General features: G+C 36.9%; 1 protein-coding gene and 1 pseudogene across 23 annotated transcripts in view; both read left to right on the top strand.

Moving 5' to 3' along the window:
* Window positions 1-16,832, top strand: part of PSD3 (pleckstrin and Sec7 domain containing 3) — a 785,560-nt gene that overhangs the window by 724,019 nt on the left and 44,709 nt on the right. For 19 of the 23 annotated variants that reach the window (XM_045055432.1, XM_045055440.1, XM_023252529.2 and 16 more), the window contains one exon: window positions 6,298-6,441. In XM_045055432.1, coding sequence (XP_044911367.1) covers window positions 6,298-6,441 — 144 coding nt within the window. The other 4 variants (XR_006596486.1, XM_045055444.1, XM_045055443.1 and 1 more) reach the window with 4 other exon arrangements.
* LOC102901850 lies at window positions 235-2,381 on the top strand (annotated as a pseudogene).

Below are 16,832 nucleotides of genomic sequence, written 5' to 3'. Positions count from 1 at the left end.
ATGTACAATGATATTACATAATCTTAATTTGTTGTCCATAATTATTCACTTTCTGGTAGTCTTTTTAATTATTCCCCCTCGTGGGGCGCCTGGGTGGCGCAGTCGGTTAAGCGTCCGACTTCAACCAGGTCACGATCTCGCGGTCTGTGAGTTCGAGCCCCGCGTCAGGTTCTGGGCTGATGGCTCAGAGCCTGGAGCCTGTTTCCGATTCTGTGTCTCCCTCTCTCTCTGCCCCTCCCCCGTTCATGCTCTGTCTCTCTCTGTCCCAAAAATAAATAAACGTTGAAAAAAAAAATTTAATAAAAAAAAATTATTCCCCCTCGATATAAAATTTTTATATTTTGAAATTATGGGCCAAGGTACCGACCCAAGTGGGCCTAAAGGGATGACATTACTGCGTCATCCTCTCCCTTCATTTTGGAGGGTTGAGATGTTGGGCTCCGCTACCCAGAATGGAAGGCTGTCATACCCTGCTCAACCTCTGGACAGTGACAGTATCATGGCCCTATGCGACACCATCACCAATCGCCTGGTGTGGCCTGAGGACCGCCAAGATGCCATTTGTGCAAATCAGTATACAAAGTGTAAAAGAACTTTTGAGGCATAAGAAAGTCCATTTAGAAGTCATATTTAAGTACCTGGCAACACTGGGTAATTATACCTCCAGCTACTGAAAAACACAACACAGGGTAATTATACCTCCAGCTACTGAAAAACATAATCTTATTCAGCATACAAAGGATTATTGGAAAAAACAATTACAAGTTGAAGGAAATACCAGAGCTAATTAAGACAGAGGACATTAGACTCTTTTGATGGCAGGAAAAAGAAGATTAAAAAACTGAAAAAGTCAATTTTTGTCAATTAGCAGAATCCTGTCACTTGTTCTTTGAACTTTTTAATTCTCAGAATCCTTTTCTGGGACCACCTCAAGATGAATAGGGGCCCACCACACTTGTGGCATGATGTGAAGCTTACATTTTCTTACAGTACCTCTGAACAAAATGTGATAGACTACTCTGAGTGGAGCAAAAAGTATGAGCCTTAATCTGCTGTCACTAGTGAAAGAAGAATGTCTTTTTCTCAGTCCCACTAGATTCCCATAGATTGAAAATGTGCTTCTGCTCCCTGTGGTCTAGTTATGGTTGGAATTGCTGGAACTTCCCACCAGGGGAACACTTGTTTGGGCATTTTTGAACAAATTTTTGGACTCATGCACTGCCCTGTTTTGGAAAATACTTGGAAAATCAAATTTATCAACCTGAAAATTATTGGAGAGGGTTCTGTTGCTCTAGGAACATTAATGAAACCAGCTGTTAATTTGAACATAGTAACCTAGAGGTCTTTCATAACATAATTGCTTTATGCAGTGCTAACAAAATACAACTTAATGTAAGGCAGGCATTGGATAGTGGAACTGGAGACCAGGCTTTATGCAGTGGAGATGAGGCGTTGTTGAACCAAAGAAAACTGAGTTTACCCATCAGTCTAAAAAAACCTTCTATACAGAAACTCTTCCAAATATGTCTTACTCTAACAATAATGTCTAGGTGATTTCAGATGTGAATATTGACATTTATTAGTTGCAATATCTTACTTGACTACAGAATAACATAGTATGTGATGTCCTTGCTTCTTTCTACCTGAGTTGCAGCAAATGTTCTGAGAGCTTAATGCAATTCATCAAATAAATCCCACATTAGTTGGTATAACTAATAGTGTGGCATAGAAACCAGATAATATTTTCATTATACTTAGTGAATATTCTGCTAATATTTTTACTTTTCACATGGTAAAGGATTAATAATGTTCAAGGCCTTTTCGTTTCTCATTTACTTTTATCTAAATCTGGACAGTAGCATAAATGCATGTCATGACAGTACTGTTTTTTAAGTAAGTACATGTTTTAGAGATGTTTAAGGTATACTCAAAGTTGTCATTTTAGAAAACTTGAATAACATTCTCAATCAAAAGGTCCAGTAAGTTAGCAGGTAGAGAAAATTTACTTTCTCTTTTTAAAAGAGAAATTTTTTTAAAATTTACTCTCTCTTTTTAAAACATTATTCACAGTTATTTATTGTATACCAAGCCAAATATCTTAAAATCTGCAACATTTTTGAAGTATTTTTGAGCAATAATAAATGCTGTTCTCAAAACAGACCTTATTCTTATCTAAGATTTAAGCTAACAGTTTTATAGAATGTTTATTATAATACCATATAAAGGAAACATACTGTTATATATTCAAAGCATTTCACACTAAAGCAGGAGAATATACATTCTTTTAAAGTACCCATGGAACAATCTCCAGAATAGATCACATACTGGGTCACAAATCAGGCCTCAACTGGTACAAGATTGAGATCATACTGTGAATATTTTCAGACCAAAAGCTGTGAAACTTTAAGTCAACCACAAGAAAAATTTTGGAAAGCCCTCAAATACATGGAGGTTAAAGAACTTCCTACTAAAGATGAATGGGTTAACCAGAAATTAAAGAGGAAATTAAAAAATACATAGAAGCAAATGAAAATGAAAACATGACAGTCCAAACCCTTTGGGATGCAGCAAAGGCAGTCCTAAGAGTAAAGTAGATTGCAATTCAGGCCTATCTCAAGAAGCAAGAAAAGTTCCAAATATACAACCTAATCTTACACCTAAAGGGGCTAGAAAATAAGTAGCAAATGAAACCTAAAGCCAGCACAGATAAATTATATAGAAACAACAAAAAAGAAAGTAGACCAGATCAATGAAAGTAAGAGCTGCTTCTTTGAAAGAATAAACAAAATTGATACACCCTTAGCCAGACTTATCAAAAAGAAAAGAGAAAGGACCCAAATAGATAAAATCACAAATGAAAGAGGACATCACAACTGACACCATAGAAATACAAACAATTATAAGAGAATACTATGAAAAATTATATGCCAATGAACTGGGCAACCTGGAAAAAATGGACAAATTCCTAGAAACTCGTAAACCACCAAAACGGAAACAGGAAGAAATAGAAAACTTGAACAGACCCATAACCAGCAAAGAAATTGAAACAGTTATCAATAGTCTCCCAACAAACAAGAGTCCTGGGCCAGATGGCTTCCCAGGGGAATTAGTAGAGTTGATACCTATTCTTCTCAAACTGTTCCAAAAAACAGAAATGGAAGTAAAGCAAACTCACTCTAGGAAGCCACCATTACCTTGATTCCAAAACCAGACAAAGACCCCACTCAAAAGGAGAGTTAGAGACTAATATCCCTGATGAATCTGGATGCAAAAATTCTCAACAAGGTACTAGCAAATCAAATTCAACAGTGCATTTAAAGAACATTAAAATAATGACTCGCCATGAATAAACAAAAGCAAACATGAACTACTGGGATTTCATCAAGATTAAACCTTCTGTACAGGGTAGGAAACAGTCAACAAAAGCCAACAGAATGGGAGAAGATATTTGTAAATGACATAAGATAAAGGGTTAGTATCCAAAATCTATAAGGAACTTACCAAACTCAACACCCAAAAACCAAACAACTTAAGAAATGGGCAGCACTAAGAAATGGGCAGCAGCCATGAATAGACACTTTTTCAAAGAAGATATCCAGATGGCTAAAAAGACACATGAAAAGATAATCAACATCTCACATCATCAGGGAAATACAAATCAAAACCATGATGAGATGTCACCTCACACCTTTCAAAATGGCTAACACTAACAACACAAGAAACAACAGGTGTTGGTAAGGATGTGGAGGAAGGGGAGCCCTCTTGCACTGTTGGTGGGAATGTAAACTAGTGCAGCCATGCTGGAGAACAGTATGTGGAGGTTTCTCAAAAAACTAAAAATAGGACTACCCTCTGATCCAGGAATTTTACTACTAGGTATTTACCCAAAGGATACAAAATAACAGATTCAAAGGGGTACATGCACCTCAGTGTTTACAGCAGCATTATCAACAATAGCCAAACTGTGGAGAGAGCCTAAATGTCCATTAATTGATGAATAGATAAAGAAGATGTGATATATATATAAAATAATATATAATATATAAAAGTATAAATATAATATATATTTAATATATAAAATTTTAAAACATAAAATAATGTATATTATATAAAATGGAATATTACTCAACCATCAAAAAGAATGAAATCTTGCCATTTTCAACAATGTGGGCAGAGATAGAAAATATTATGCTAAATGAAATATGTCAGTCAGAGAAAGACAAATACCATATGATTTCACCCATGTGGATTTAAGAAACAAAACAGATGAGCATATGGTAAGGAAGGGTGGGAAGAGAAGAAAAGGAAACAAACCACAAAAGATTCGTAATACTAGAGAACAAACTGAGTGTTGATGGGAGGAGGTGGGTGGGAGATGGGCTAGATGGGTGATGGGCATTAAAGAGGTGACTTGATGTGATGAGCACTGGGTGTTGTATATAAGTGATGAATCACTGAATTCTACTCGTGAAACCAATATTGTGCTGTTATGTTTACCAAAATTTAAATTAAAAAAAAATGACTATTACAGATGAAAAAAAGAAAGAAAGAAAAAAAAGAAAGAAATGGAAGGAAAACTTCCAAACTCATTCAGTGAGGCCAGGATTACCTTGATTCCAAAACCAGAGACCCCCACTAAAAAGGAAAATTATAGATCAACATCCCTGATGAAATTCTCAACAAGATGCTAGCAATACAAATCCTATACAGTACATAAAAAGAATTATCCACCACGATCAACTGGGATTTATTCCTGGGCTACAGGTATGAGTCATTATCCACAAATCAGTCAGCATAATACACGAATCTCTGAGTTTCCATTATTTCTTACGGGGAAATTCACTTTGATATACAAATGCTTTGGATTACAAGCATGTTTCTGGAACAAATTATGCTCTCAAACCAAGGTTTTACTGTTTGTCAATGTACTCCTACATCATAAATTAAAATTGTTGGGATTTTTCACCTCTGAATTATCCAACTAGGTTTGAATTGCAAGGTTAAGTTGCCAGATTAATTATATAGTTACTTTAAGGTTTAAATTCTTCATCACCTGGCAACTACTTACTGATCTTGGGTTTAGTAATTTTAATTTACAAAAATGTCATATGGAAAGAATTCAACTGGGAATTGTGATGATGTGTTGTACATGTTAATTTTTTACGTTTAACTCTTCTCGTGATCATCTAGGGTGACATGAATTCTGGAAGCAGGAGGAAACAACTCATTTTTTTTCTCATTGCCATGCCTTTTATGAAGAGTACAAATTGATAAGTCCTAAAGTAAGAACTTCACGAAGGAGGGAAATTCCTTTTGTCTGCTCTTAAAAATAAAAGAAAAGAAAAGAAAAAGAAATTATGGTGTTATTATACAAATTGTATTTATCGCCTAGTTTAATCATTTCCTTTTCATTTACTTTATTCATTTATTTCTTATTGTACATGTGAAATTTATAATCAAGAATTTGGATAATATATATGTGAATGCAGAATAGTAAACAAAGCAGTCATATAACTTTAGGAATGCAAGAAAATTCCAATGTTTTTGTTTCATTTTTAAAATGTTGCCAGAGGGTTTGGTGGTGTCTTTCATTATTATGAGGTGATAAAAATGTTGCCCCTAGTATGTAAATTCTTTGGCATAGGATCAACCATGTTGCATTGGTGCATGGTGCCTATAGTGATGCTGTTCAGGCAATAATTTCTCTATAGGAACATTTATTTGAATTACTACTTTGGATCAATAAGATTTTGAAAGAAGTTAGAACCTCTACTACTTTGGAGGGAAAAAGCATAGGCGTATGCATTTTTTAGAATATCTTCAGATAGCTTTCAGAGAATTATTTCTTGGTGACATTGCTCGTCTCAAAAAGGAAAAAGAAAAACTAAGCAGAGAGACTTTTCATTCATTGTGACAGACGGGGAAATTAGCAGCATTACTGATTGGACAGGAAATAGAAAAGCCAAATTATCTGGGACTCTAAGTGCTTAACTGGTACTTTGCCTTTTGGATTATCTGTTAGGAAGCCTGTTCTCAACTTCATGACCGGTATATTTGATAAGGGGCTCTGAAAGTATTTGGTTTTATAACAAGGGGCCTGTTGTCAGTTTGTAAAGGTATACGTGAATACTAGCATGAGAAAGTTGGTAAGATGTGGCAGCAGAGGCACATTGGACTGTTTTGATGAATTAAAGTCATTCATCATAAGGGATTTTTAAAAGCACTCTATGATTTTTTTATTGAAAAGTACTCTATGAATTATTTTCTGATGCTAAATAGCTTAATAAAATCCTGCAGGAGGAACAGCTGAAATCTCATGAAAGCAAACTGAAGCAGATTACCACTGAGCTGGCTGAACACCGCTCATATCCCCCGGATAAGAAAGTTAAAGCCAAGGAGATAGATGAATACAGACTGAAAGATCACTATCTGGAATTTGAGGTATGTTGAACCTAAATGTAATAAATGCCTATACCTAAGTTATTTTATGATTTTTTTCCATGAGACTTTTTTTTTTGGCTACTGCAACTATGGGAAGTATACCTTGACCCTGCCTCTAACTTGGGAGCTCTTGGCATGGTCTAGATCATGGTGGCCCCTCATGCTCAGGATTCTATTTAAGCATCAAACAAACATCAAAAAATAACTGTTAGTTTATGTGCTTAAAAGCAAACAGCCTGTCTGGTTGGGATAATGTGTGCCTGCTGTGAGAAAAAACAATGCCAGAATGGGGCAGCTGCTTTCTATGTGTCTATATCTCTTCCAGCAGAGTTTGAGTCAAAAAAATAAAAAATAAAAATACAGTGGAGGAAATGAGCTATAGGGTGACATGAAGTATCTGTTATAGTCTGTGTTACTTTCTATCCTTCATCTCCTTCATTCTCATCTTATCATCCTGTTTCTTCCTAAAGCTTGAAACTTAGACTCATTTGAGCACCCTCCTCCTGGCCCCTGCAGCCCCCCAGTATCTAATCAGGAGCTAGTATCTAATCAGTGCTCAGCCACTCTAGTGTTTCACTTCTGTCTCTTCCTTACCATAGGCAATTGCTCTTATACTTCCTCTGCTCAAGTCCTGGGTTTTTCATCTCTCACCTGAATGTGGTGGTAGCCTCCTGTGTCTCTTTAGTTCTCTTGTGACAGTTAGTTTTTCTTTTTTAATTTTTTTAATGTTTATTTATTTTTGAGAGAGAAAGAGAGCATGAGAGAGTGAGGGGCAAAGAGAGGGGGAACAGAATCTGAAGCAGGCTCCAGGCTCTGAGCTGTCAGCACAGAGCCTGACAACTAGTTTTCTAAGGCTTAACCCAGACAGTGGCATTCCTCTGTTTAGCAGCTGCCCTTGAGGTTCTCCTAAGACTCCCCCCAAAATTTATCTTATGAGTAAAGTCCTAATCCTTAATCTCAGAGGATTTGGGTTCCTTCTGTCTTTCTACCACACTGGTTTCTTTCCACAACAGCCTCCTTATGTGTTAGTCACATTTCTGCCTACTCTCTCCAAGTGTACTTTGTGCCTTTGTTCATCTACTTTCTTCTGCCCCAAATGCCCCTCCCCTCATCTTCATTCCTGAAAGTCCTGTTCAGCTTTCAAGATGCAGCTCAAATACCTCCTATGAAAAGACTACTCGGGGTGCCTGGGTGGCTCAGTCAGTTAAGCATCTGACTCTTGCTTTTCCCTCAGTTCAAGATCAAACAGTTCATGAGATCAAGACCCCGGGTCAGCCTATGTGCTGATAGTGCAGAGCCTGCTTGGGATTCTCTCTCTCTGTCTCTCTTCTCTCTGCCCTTCCCCTGCTCGCTCTCTCTCAAAATAAATAAACATTTATTTTTTTAAAAAAGTCAATTCTAAACTAATTAATTGGGTTTAATCTGTTACAGTCCTTGCCACAGTTGGTTTTATGTTAAAGTTTTTCAGTATGTCTTTGTATCTATGGTAGATTCCATAACACCTCCCCCTGTTCAAGATGGTGAGTTCTTGGGAGTACAGAGACCTCAAGTTCATTTCTAATCTTTGCTGTATGCTTGCATATTGAATTGGATAGGATTTCATGGAAGCTTAAAAAAGTATCTCCCTGAGTTATAAAATTTCTGTTATAAGATGTGGCATTTTATCCAGTGCAGATCCATGTACTAGCATTCTTTATGGCCAAGCAAGTTCTTGCTGTGGGCAGATGAAGAAAAGTCATTCTTTTAGTAAAGATAAAAGTTTATTAGCAAAAACTGTAGAAGCCTCACCAGCAAAAGACTTGGAAAATATTTTGTAAAAAACAAAACAAAACAAAAAACTAAGGAGCTCATCTTTCCCCAGGTTTGTTCATTCTTGAGAAATGGGAGTTTCTCAGAAAGCAATCATAATTCTTCACACTTTGAGTGGCTTTCAGCTATGGGCCCTTTTATTTTCACGCATACTAACTGAATTTCCCAACACCCTCACTCCCCTGTGTCTAGCACTCAACACCTTACTTTGAGCCCTTGACTTTAAAGGCTGAGAGCTTGTCCACAGGAGGTGGGGGTAGCTGCAAGATCATTGAAAAGTTGTCACTGCTAGAAGCACTCCATACTTTTTTTTAAAGATTTTTTAACATTTATTCACTTTTGAGAGACAGAGTGTGAGTAGGGGAAGGGCAGAGAGAGGGAGACACAGAATCCAAAGCAGGCTTCAGGCTCTGAGCTATCAGCACAGAGCCTGACGTGGGACTCAAACCCACCAACTGCGAGATCATGACCTGAGTCAAAGTCAGACACTCAACCAACTGAGCCACTCAGGCGCCCCTGCACTCTATACTTTTGAACCTACTGTGGTGCCCCTTTTCAGAAAATGTAACCTAGCAAGAACCAGCATTTTCATTTCCTAACATGGAATTTAGACCAAGCTTTGTGGGGATCAGTCTTGCTTTCATTACATTATCACCTCATGGAACCTGAAAATTGTATTACACAATCTCTGGCTCATCAAAATCATATTCATATGCTAATATGTCAGGCATATTGGATTGTCTCTCAAGTTGCCTTAACCTATGTCTATCAGGAAAGTAGAAGAGTAGATGCTATCCAAAAAGGTGTTTATAAAATTAATTCTTTTTAAAAAGTGAATTATTAGTTTTCACTAACTTGTGGTAATATATCTTGTGGGGTCCACTTTGCTATTGTTTCAGCCACCAGAATTTGTGTTGTGTGTGTGTTCGTGGAGATATTTTGCATAGCATTAAGCATTCTGCTTCATAAGCAACATTTTCTTAGCAGACTGCTTCATTCCCTGAATGAATCTAATCTCATTCCCTGAATAGAGGGTATGAGAGTTTTTTATTGATCATTTTGTATATTTTGTTCACTTCTCTATCCTCAGGCTTCTGGAACATAGGTTCAATGTATATTTGTTGAATGAATGCATGGAATTTTATTATTATATATAAAAGATAACATCAAAGAAAGTAGTTCTCTGAGACAGCTTAGTAGCTGCCCTGCAAACAAATCTGATAGGCAGGTAAGAACAGTGTCTGCAATTCAGTGTGAATCTCAAGTGGGCAGTGACAGGAAGGGGAGCTTTAATCCCATCTGCATCCTGTCGCCAGTAAGAATAACAGGCAAAAATTAGCTCTTTCACCTACTCCTGTAATAGGGACCTCCCTGTGGTTTCAGACCGTAGGAAATTCTTACAATTTTTACACTTGATAAGGAAAAATGCCTTTATTTTGTTAGAATGTTAAGCTTTTGGTGATTACACTGGGAGTTGTTCCTCCCTTTACGCATTTCAGTTGTTTATATCCCAAGTTGCTTTGAGTACCAACAGTCTTCATTGTAGGCCAAATTCATAGCTCTTTCTGTGCCTTCAAAGTCTGACTGACAGTAAGTTATTAGAAGTTATAGTAAATAAGTAGGTTCAGAGTGTGAGTTTTTTGTTGTTGTTTTGTTTCAAAGTCTATAAAAAGTCTACAGAGAACAAAGAGACTTCCATTTATCTTACTAGCTTTAGCCTATAAGAAAAAGATTCTCTTTTACTTAAAGCAGTGAACTACACTCAGAATGGGCTATAATTGACTACATCTGTGCCTGTCTCTCTGTTGACAGGGGGAAGAGAGGTTGTTTGTATTTGATTGGATTTGTACCTCCAAGCCATGACTGTTAATTTTTCAGAAGAGTTCACTTGGAACCTAAACTTACTTTTGAAAGAGTGGTTAGACCTAACAAGTCTCTGTTAAGAAACTCATCATCATTTTCCAATTTCAAAAAATAAATATCAGAAATAGCCTCGCTTCTTTATAAATTAACTTATTTCTACTTTATTCAGTTCCCATTTCACTTCAAAATGTCTAAATTGATTTCCATGCTGCTGGTGCATTTGGAAATTTTTCAAGATATGGGACAGATGGATGATTTGTATTAGATATAAAAACTTGATAGCTTGGTAGTTAGCCCCATACATTTGGCTTTGTTTCTTTAGCTTTAAAAACAATGGCAATTAGAAAGTGTAGGTACTGTTTACTCCCAGTATTTCATGTAACAAGATGTTTTCAACAGCTCAAATAATTCATCCTTAAGCCTAAGTAGGGAAAGGGAGACTGTGTAGCAGCCCAAACTGTTTAAAAACATGACTGGGCTGTATGAGATTTACAGAAGAGGAATTATTTAGGGCCAGGTTAATAGAGGTTTCTGAGGTTCATTTTAGAGCCAGGTGGAAACTTGGTGGCCAATACAATGCCAATGAATTTAATGTAGCCAACAGACCTAATGTCAGCAGTTTTGTTTGACCAGCACAGTGCTATATTTGTTTTCGTTCTAATTTATATGCACTCAGAGAGGATCAGCAGTCTCTTCTCCACTACTCCCTATTATATCACATCCGGTAGGTTTCCACATTATGTGTTGGCCCAGCCCCTGAATGCCTTTGAGTTTGCCATCCCTAGTATAATAGGTGCAGCCAGTTGTATATGCTTTGTGTCTTAGTTAAATCTTTGAACATGGGCGTTGGACTCAGCAATCCCTTCATGTTTAGAAAGTGGATACTTCCAGGTGTGTGTTTTCAGGTTCTAATCTAGCAAATAAAAAATTCCACTTCCCTGATGGCTGAAGCCAAATGCAAAATAATGTCCCCTTGGCTTAATGAGCTAGAATTCAGTAAGTTTTCTCTCCTCAATTGCAACCTAGAGTAGCATATACTTATGGCTTAAGACCGTTAGGACCCACACCAGCCACATGGCTAGGAAATTCCATTTTAGAAACAACAAATGTCCATTATAACAAGACATATAAGAAGCTTGGAACAGAATATTTTAAATCTAGAAAATCTAGGACATTCTTGAGACATGCTGCATCTTTTTCTGACTTTGTGATTTTTCTTGGCATGTTAAAAAAAGGCATGATTCTTTCTAAAATTGACATATTTGAGAATATGAGCAGTGTCATTAAACTCAACTCATGTTTAGAAGTGCCCATAATATAAATATCTAGTTGCAAACCCTCAGTGTTACTGTTGAGTTGTTTGTTGCGTAGTGGCTGGGTGGTTTGAGATTTTTTTTTAAATAAATTCTCAGGTTGAAATTAGCTCTGTTTCCTCAGATTGCTCATTTTTAATTTGCCAACATTAGATAAGTAATTTTCACATTATGGACCACTTTTCTTCTCACAGGAGCAGTGCAAGGACATTTCTCAATACAATGCCAACTGCCACAAGTCAAATCCACCCCTGGAACAAAAGGTCCAGGTTATTAATTTATAAGTGGCCTTGATCATATGAGCACAATAACAGCAGTTGTTACCCTTTTTCTCCCTAGTGAAATCAAGGGAGAAATTCCATTAACTTACTTAAAGAATATTAGTTGCAAGTCTCAGTCTTAGTAACTGAGTCTAGCCCAGAATGTAATGATGTCTCCTATACAGAAAACATCACAGAAGTGATGATATGTCAGGGTCTGAAAAGCTATATCGCAGGTTAATAGAATTCTTGAGGGAATTTAAGAATTTTATTTTATTTTTTTAGTGGGATACTGTTATGAGTCAAAAACTAGAGACCTAAGATCAGCAGTTTTCTAGGCATTCAAATCTAGTTAACAATAGAGACATAATTCTTGGAATGCCATTTGGAATTGCATTTTTATGACATGATGTAAGAGGGCTAAGAAGCTCTGAATTTTAATCTGTAAATGATGATGTATGCTTTTGAAGGGAGAAGCTTAGCAACAGGATCCTTTGAATCACATTTTAAAAAGATGATGAAAACAACTAGGGTCATACCTGAGAATAAACAGCCAACCATCTGACTTGAAATGACTCTCTGTCCCTGTATTTATTCCTCTACGTGCCTGAAATATCTGCTCTGGTAAGGATCACTGCTTTGAGTTAATGTATTGTCTGCAGCGTAAGGGCAAATGCAGTGATAAAATAGTAAAATTGGGAAAAGGACTGGCTGGGAGTTAGGAGGCTGTGTTAATCTTATCCTTGATGTGTTTGTTATACATTTATCCTCTATAAGTATTACACATTTATAGCTCGGTTTCCTGGCTATAAAAATGAAATGAAATTAACCTAAAGTTCCCTTCCAACTCTGCTTGTTTGAGGAGAGTGACATATTAACACCAATTAGTTTGTTAGATTAACTCATTTTCTTGAAGACCCCCAAGAGTGTTAAATATAGAACAAAAATATTTCAATTTGGGGATTTCAGGAGATCTAGACCAGTACTATGCAATAGAGATATAATGCAAATCACATATGTAATCTTAAATTCTATAATAGTTGCATTTAAAAATTAAGAGAAACACGTGGAATGAGTGTATCCAAAATAGTATCATTTTAACATGTAATCAATGTAAAATATTAAGATATTTTACATTCTTTTTTCTTACTAAGTCATCAGAATTTAGTGTATATTTTCTACTTATGACATACCTCAATGCAGATTGACCACATTTCACATGTTCTGTAGCTACCTGAGGCTAGTGGCTACTGTACTGGTTAGCATATATATTGACCATGCAAACTGCTTAAAAGTCAGTTAGGAATTAGGAGGTCTGATAACAGGCCCAGGTAGATATTATGCTTAATTTAAGAAGTGGAAAATGAGCTGATAAGCAGCTATTGTGCACCTATAAAGCTTTACAATGGTTTGTACATGGTGTCCATTTGGATTTAGCACTTGCCTATTGCTGTACCAGTAGTTTAATATTTTGATTATTACTGCTGGTTGGGGATACAATAAAGAGGAGGCCCACCTGGTATGAATGATGTTGCCTATAGCCTTGTAGTGTCCTTTTTCATATCAGTAACTTTTGAGATAGGAGAAAACCAAATACATTTCCCTCATAAAGAAAGTTTTCATGAAAACAATGTAAATTGCCTCCTTTCTGGTTCCTGTAGACTTTTTGGTAAATGACCCTCCCCATTGCTTCTGTTAGTTTGCTGACTGCTAGTGCTGAATCCTTTCCTGGGCCAACCTCCGGAATCGGAACAATGAAATGGGGTGTGTATTTTGTTTTCCCTTTTTATTTTTACCCAGAGTACTTTATCTCTTTCTAACTACATTAGATTTTTTTCCTAATATATTCTTTTTTTAATTCCCCCCCCCAATTTACACCAAGTTAGCCAGCATACAGTGCAACAATGATTTCAGGAATAGGCCCCCAACACCCCCAACTCTTTCAGCCCGTCCCCCCTCCCACAACCCCTGCAGTAACCTTCTGTTTGTTCTCCAATTTAAAAGTCTTTTTTTAACATTTATTTATTATTGAGAGACAGAGAGAGACAGAGCATGAGCAGGAAAGGGGCAGAGAGAGGAGGAGACACAGAATCCGAAACAGGCTCCAGGCTCTGAACTGTTAGCACAGAGCCTGACGCAGGGCTCGAACCCACAAACTGCAAGATCATGACCTGAGCCGAAGTCAGATGCTTAACCGACTGAGCCACCCAAGTGCCCCTAAGAGTCTCTTATGTTTTTGTCTGCCTCCCTGTTTTTATATTATTTTTGTCTCCCTTCCCTTATGTTCATCTGTTTTTGTCTCTTAAATTCCTCATATGAGTGAAGCCATATGATATTTGTCTTTCTCTGACTAATTTCACTTAGCTTAATACCCTCCAGTTCCATCCATGTAGTTGCAAATGGCAAGATTTCATTCTTTTTGATTGCCGAGTAATCCTCCATTGCATGTATGTGTGTGTGTGTGTGTGTGTGTGTGTGTGTGTGTGTGTGTGTGTGTATATATATATATATATATATATATATATATATATACACACACACCACATCTTCTTTATCCATTCATCCATTGATGGACATTTGGGCTCTTTCCATACTTTGGCTATTGTTGATAGTGTTGCTATAAACATTGGAGTGCACGTGTCCCTTGGGTGTTGAGTTTGATAAGTTCTTTGTAGATTTTGGATACTAACCCTTTATCTGATATGTCATTTGTAAATATCTTCTCCCATTCTGTCGGTTGCCTTTTAGTTTTGCTGATTGTTTCCTTCGCTGTGCAGAAGCTTTTTATTTTGATGAGGTCCCAATAGTTCAATTTTGCTTTTGTTTCCCTTGCTTCCGGAGACGTTTGAGTAAGAAGTTGCTGCAGCCAAGATCAAAGAGGTTTTTGCCTGCTTTCTCTTCGAGGATTTTGATGGCTTCTTGTCTTACATTTAGGTCTTTCATCCATTTTGAGTTTGTTTTTGTGTATGGTGTAAGAAAGTGGTCCAGGTTCATTCTTCTGCATGTCGCTGTCGAGTTTTCCCAGTACCACTTGCTGAAGAGACTGTCTTTATTCCATTGGATATTCTTTCCTGCTTTGTCAAAGATTAGTTGGCCATACATTTATGGGTCCATTTCTGGGTTCTCTATTCTGTTCCATTGATCTGAGTGTCTTTGTGCCAGTATGTACTGTCTTGGTGATTACAGCTTTGTAACCCAGTTTGAAGTCCGGGATTGTGATGCCTCCTGCTTTGGTTTTCTTTTTCAAGATTGCTTTGACGATTCAGGGTCTTTTCTGGTTCCATACACATTTTAGGGTTGTTTGTTCTAGCTCTGTGAAGAATGCTGGTATTATTTTGATAGGGATTACATTCAATATGTAGATTGCTTTGGGTAGTATCGACAGTTTAACAATATTTGTTCTTCCTCTCTAGGAGCATGGAATCTTTTTCCATTTTTTTGTGTCTTCAATTTCTTTCATAAGCTTTCTATAGTTTTCAGTGTATAAATTTTTCACTTCTTTGGTTAGATTTATTCCTAGGTATTTTATGGGTTTTGGTGCAGTTGTAAGTGCGACCAATTCCTTGATTTCTCTTTCTGTTGCTTTATTATTGGTGTATACGAATGCAACCTGTGCATTGATTTTATATCCTGCAACTTTGCTGCTTTCACCGATCAGTTCTAGCAGTTTTTAGGTGGAATCTTTTGCGTTTTCCATATAGAGTATCATGTCATCTGCGAAGGGTGAAAGTTTGACCTCCCCCTGCTGACTTGGATGCCTTTTATTTCTTTGTATTGTCTGATTGCTGAGGCTAAGACTTCCAATACTGTGTTGAACAACAGTGGCGAGAGTGGACACCCCTGTTTTGTTCCTGACCTTAGGGGGAAAGCTCTCAGTGTTTCCCCATTGAGGATGATATTAGCATTGGGTCTTTCATATATAGCCTTTATGATCTCGAGGTATGATCCTTTTATCCCTACTTTCTTGAGGTTTTTTTATCAAGGAAGGATGCTGTATTTTGTCAAATGCTTGTCTCTGCACCTATTGAGAGGATCATATGGTTCTTGTCCTCTCTTATACTGATGTGATCAATTATATTGATTGTTTTGCAGATATTGAACTAGCCCTGCATCCCAGGTACAAATCCCCCTTGGTCGTGGTGAATAATTTTTTTAATGTGTTGTTGGATCCAGTTGGCTAATATCTTGTTCAGGATTTTTGCATCCATGTTCATCAGGGAAATTGGTCTATTGTTCTGCTTTTTAGTGGGGTCTCTGTCTGGTTTTGGAATCAAAGTAATGCTGGCTTCATAGAAAGAGTTTGGAGGTTTTACTTCCATTTCTATTTTTTGGAACAGCTCTTTCAAGAGAATAGGTGTTAACTCTTCCTTAATGTTTGGTAGAATTCCCCTGGAAAACCATCTGACCCTGGAGTCTTGTTTTTTTGGGGAGCTTTTTGATTACTAATTCTGTTCCTTTACTGGTATGGTCTGTTCAAATTTTCCATTTCTTCCTGTTTCCGTTTTGGTAGTGTCTATGTTTCTAGGAATTTGTCCATTTCTTCCAAATTGCCCATTTTATTTGCGTATAATTGCTGGTAATATTTTCTTATTATTGTTTGTATTTCTGCTGTGTTAGTTGTGATCTCTTCTGTTTCATTCTTGATTTTATTTGGGTCCTTCCTTTTTCTTATCACTTTTGTTAATTCTTTCAAAGAACCAGCTTCTGGTTTAATCTGTTCTGTGTTTGTTTGTTTTTTTATTTTGATAGCTTTGATTTCTACTCTAATCTTTATTATTTCCTGTCTTGTGCTGTGTTTTGGGTTTTATTTGCTGTTCTTTTTCCAGCTCTTCAAGGTGTAAGGTTACGTTGTGTATCTGAGACCATTCTTCCTTACTTAGGAAGGCCTGAATGGTTGTACACTTCCCTCTTATGACATGTTGGCTGTGTCCCAGAGGTTTTGGGCTGTGGTGTTATCATTTTCCTTGGCTTCCATGCACTTTTTAATTTCCTCTTTAATTCTTGGTTAGCCTATTCATTCTTTACTAGGATGTGCTTTAGTTTCCAAGTATTTTTTGTCTTTCCAAATTTTTTCTTGTGGTTAATTTCCAGCTTCATAGCATTGTGGTCTGAAAATATGCATGGTATGATCTCGATCTTTTTGTCC

Source organism: Felis catus, chromosome B1 (genome assembly GCF_018350175.1).
Source record: "Felis catus isolate Fca126 chromosome B1, F.catus_Fca126_mat1.0, whole genome shotgun sequence".
NCBI classification, from domain to species: domain Eukaryota; kingdom Metazoa; phylum Chordata; class Mammalia; order Carnivora; family Felidae; genus Felis; species Felis catus.
Note: the sequence above shows the minus strand (reverse complement) of the source record. Positions and strands in the feature narration are given on the sequence as shown.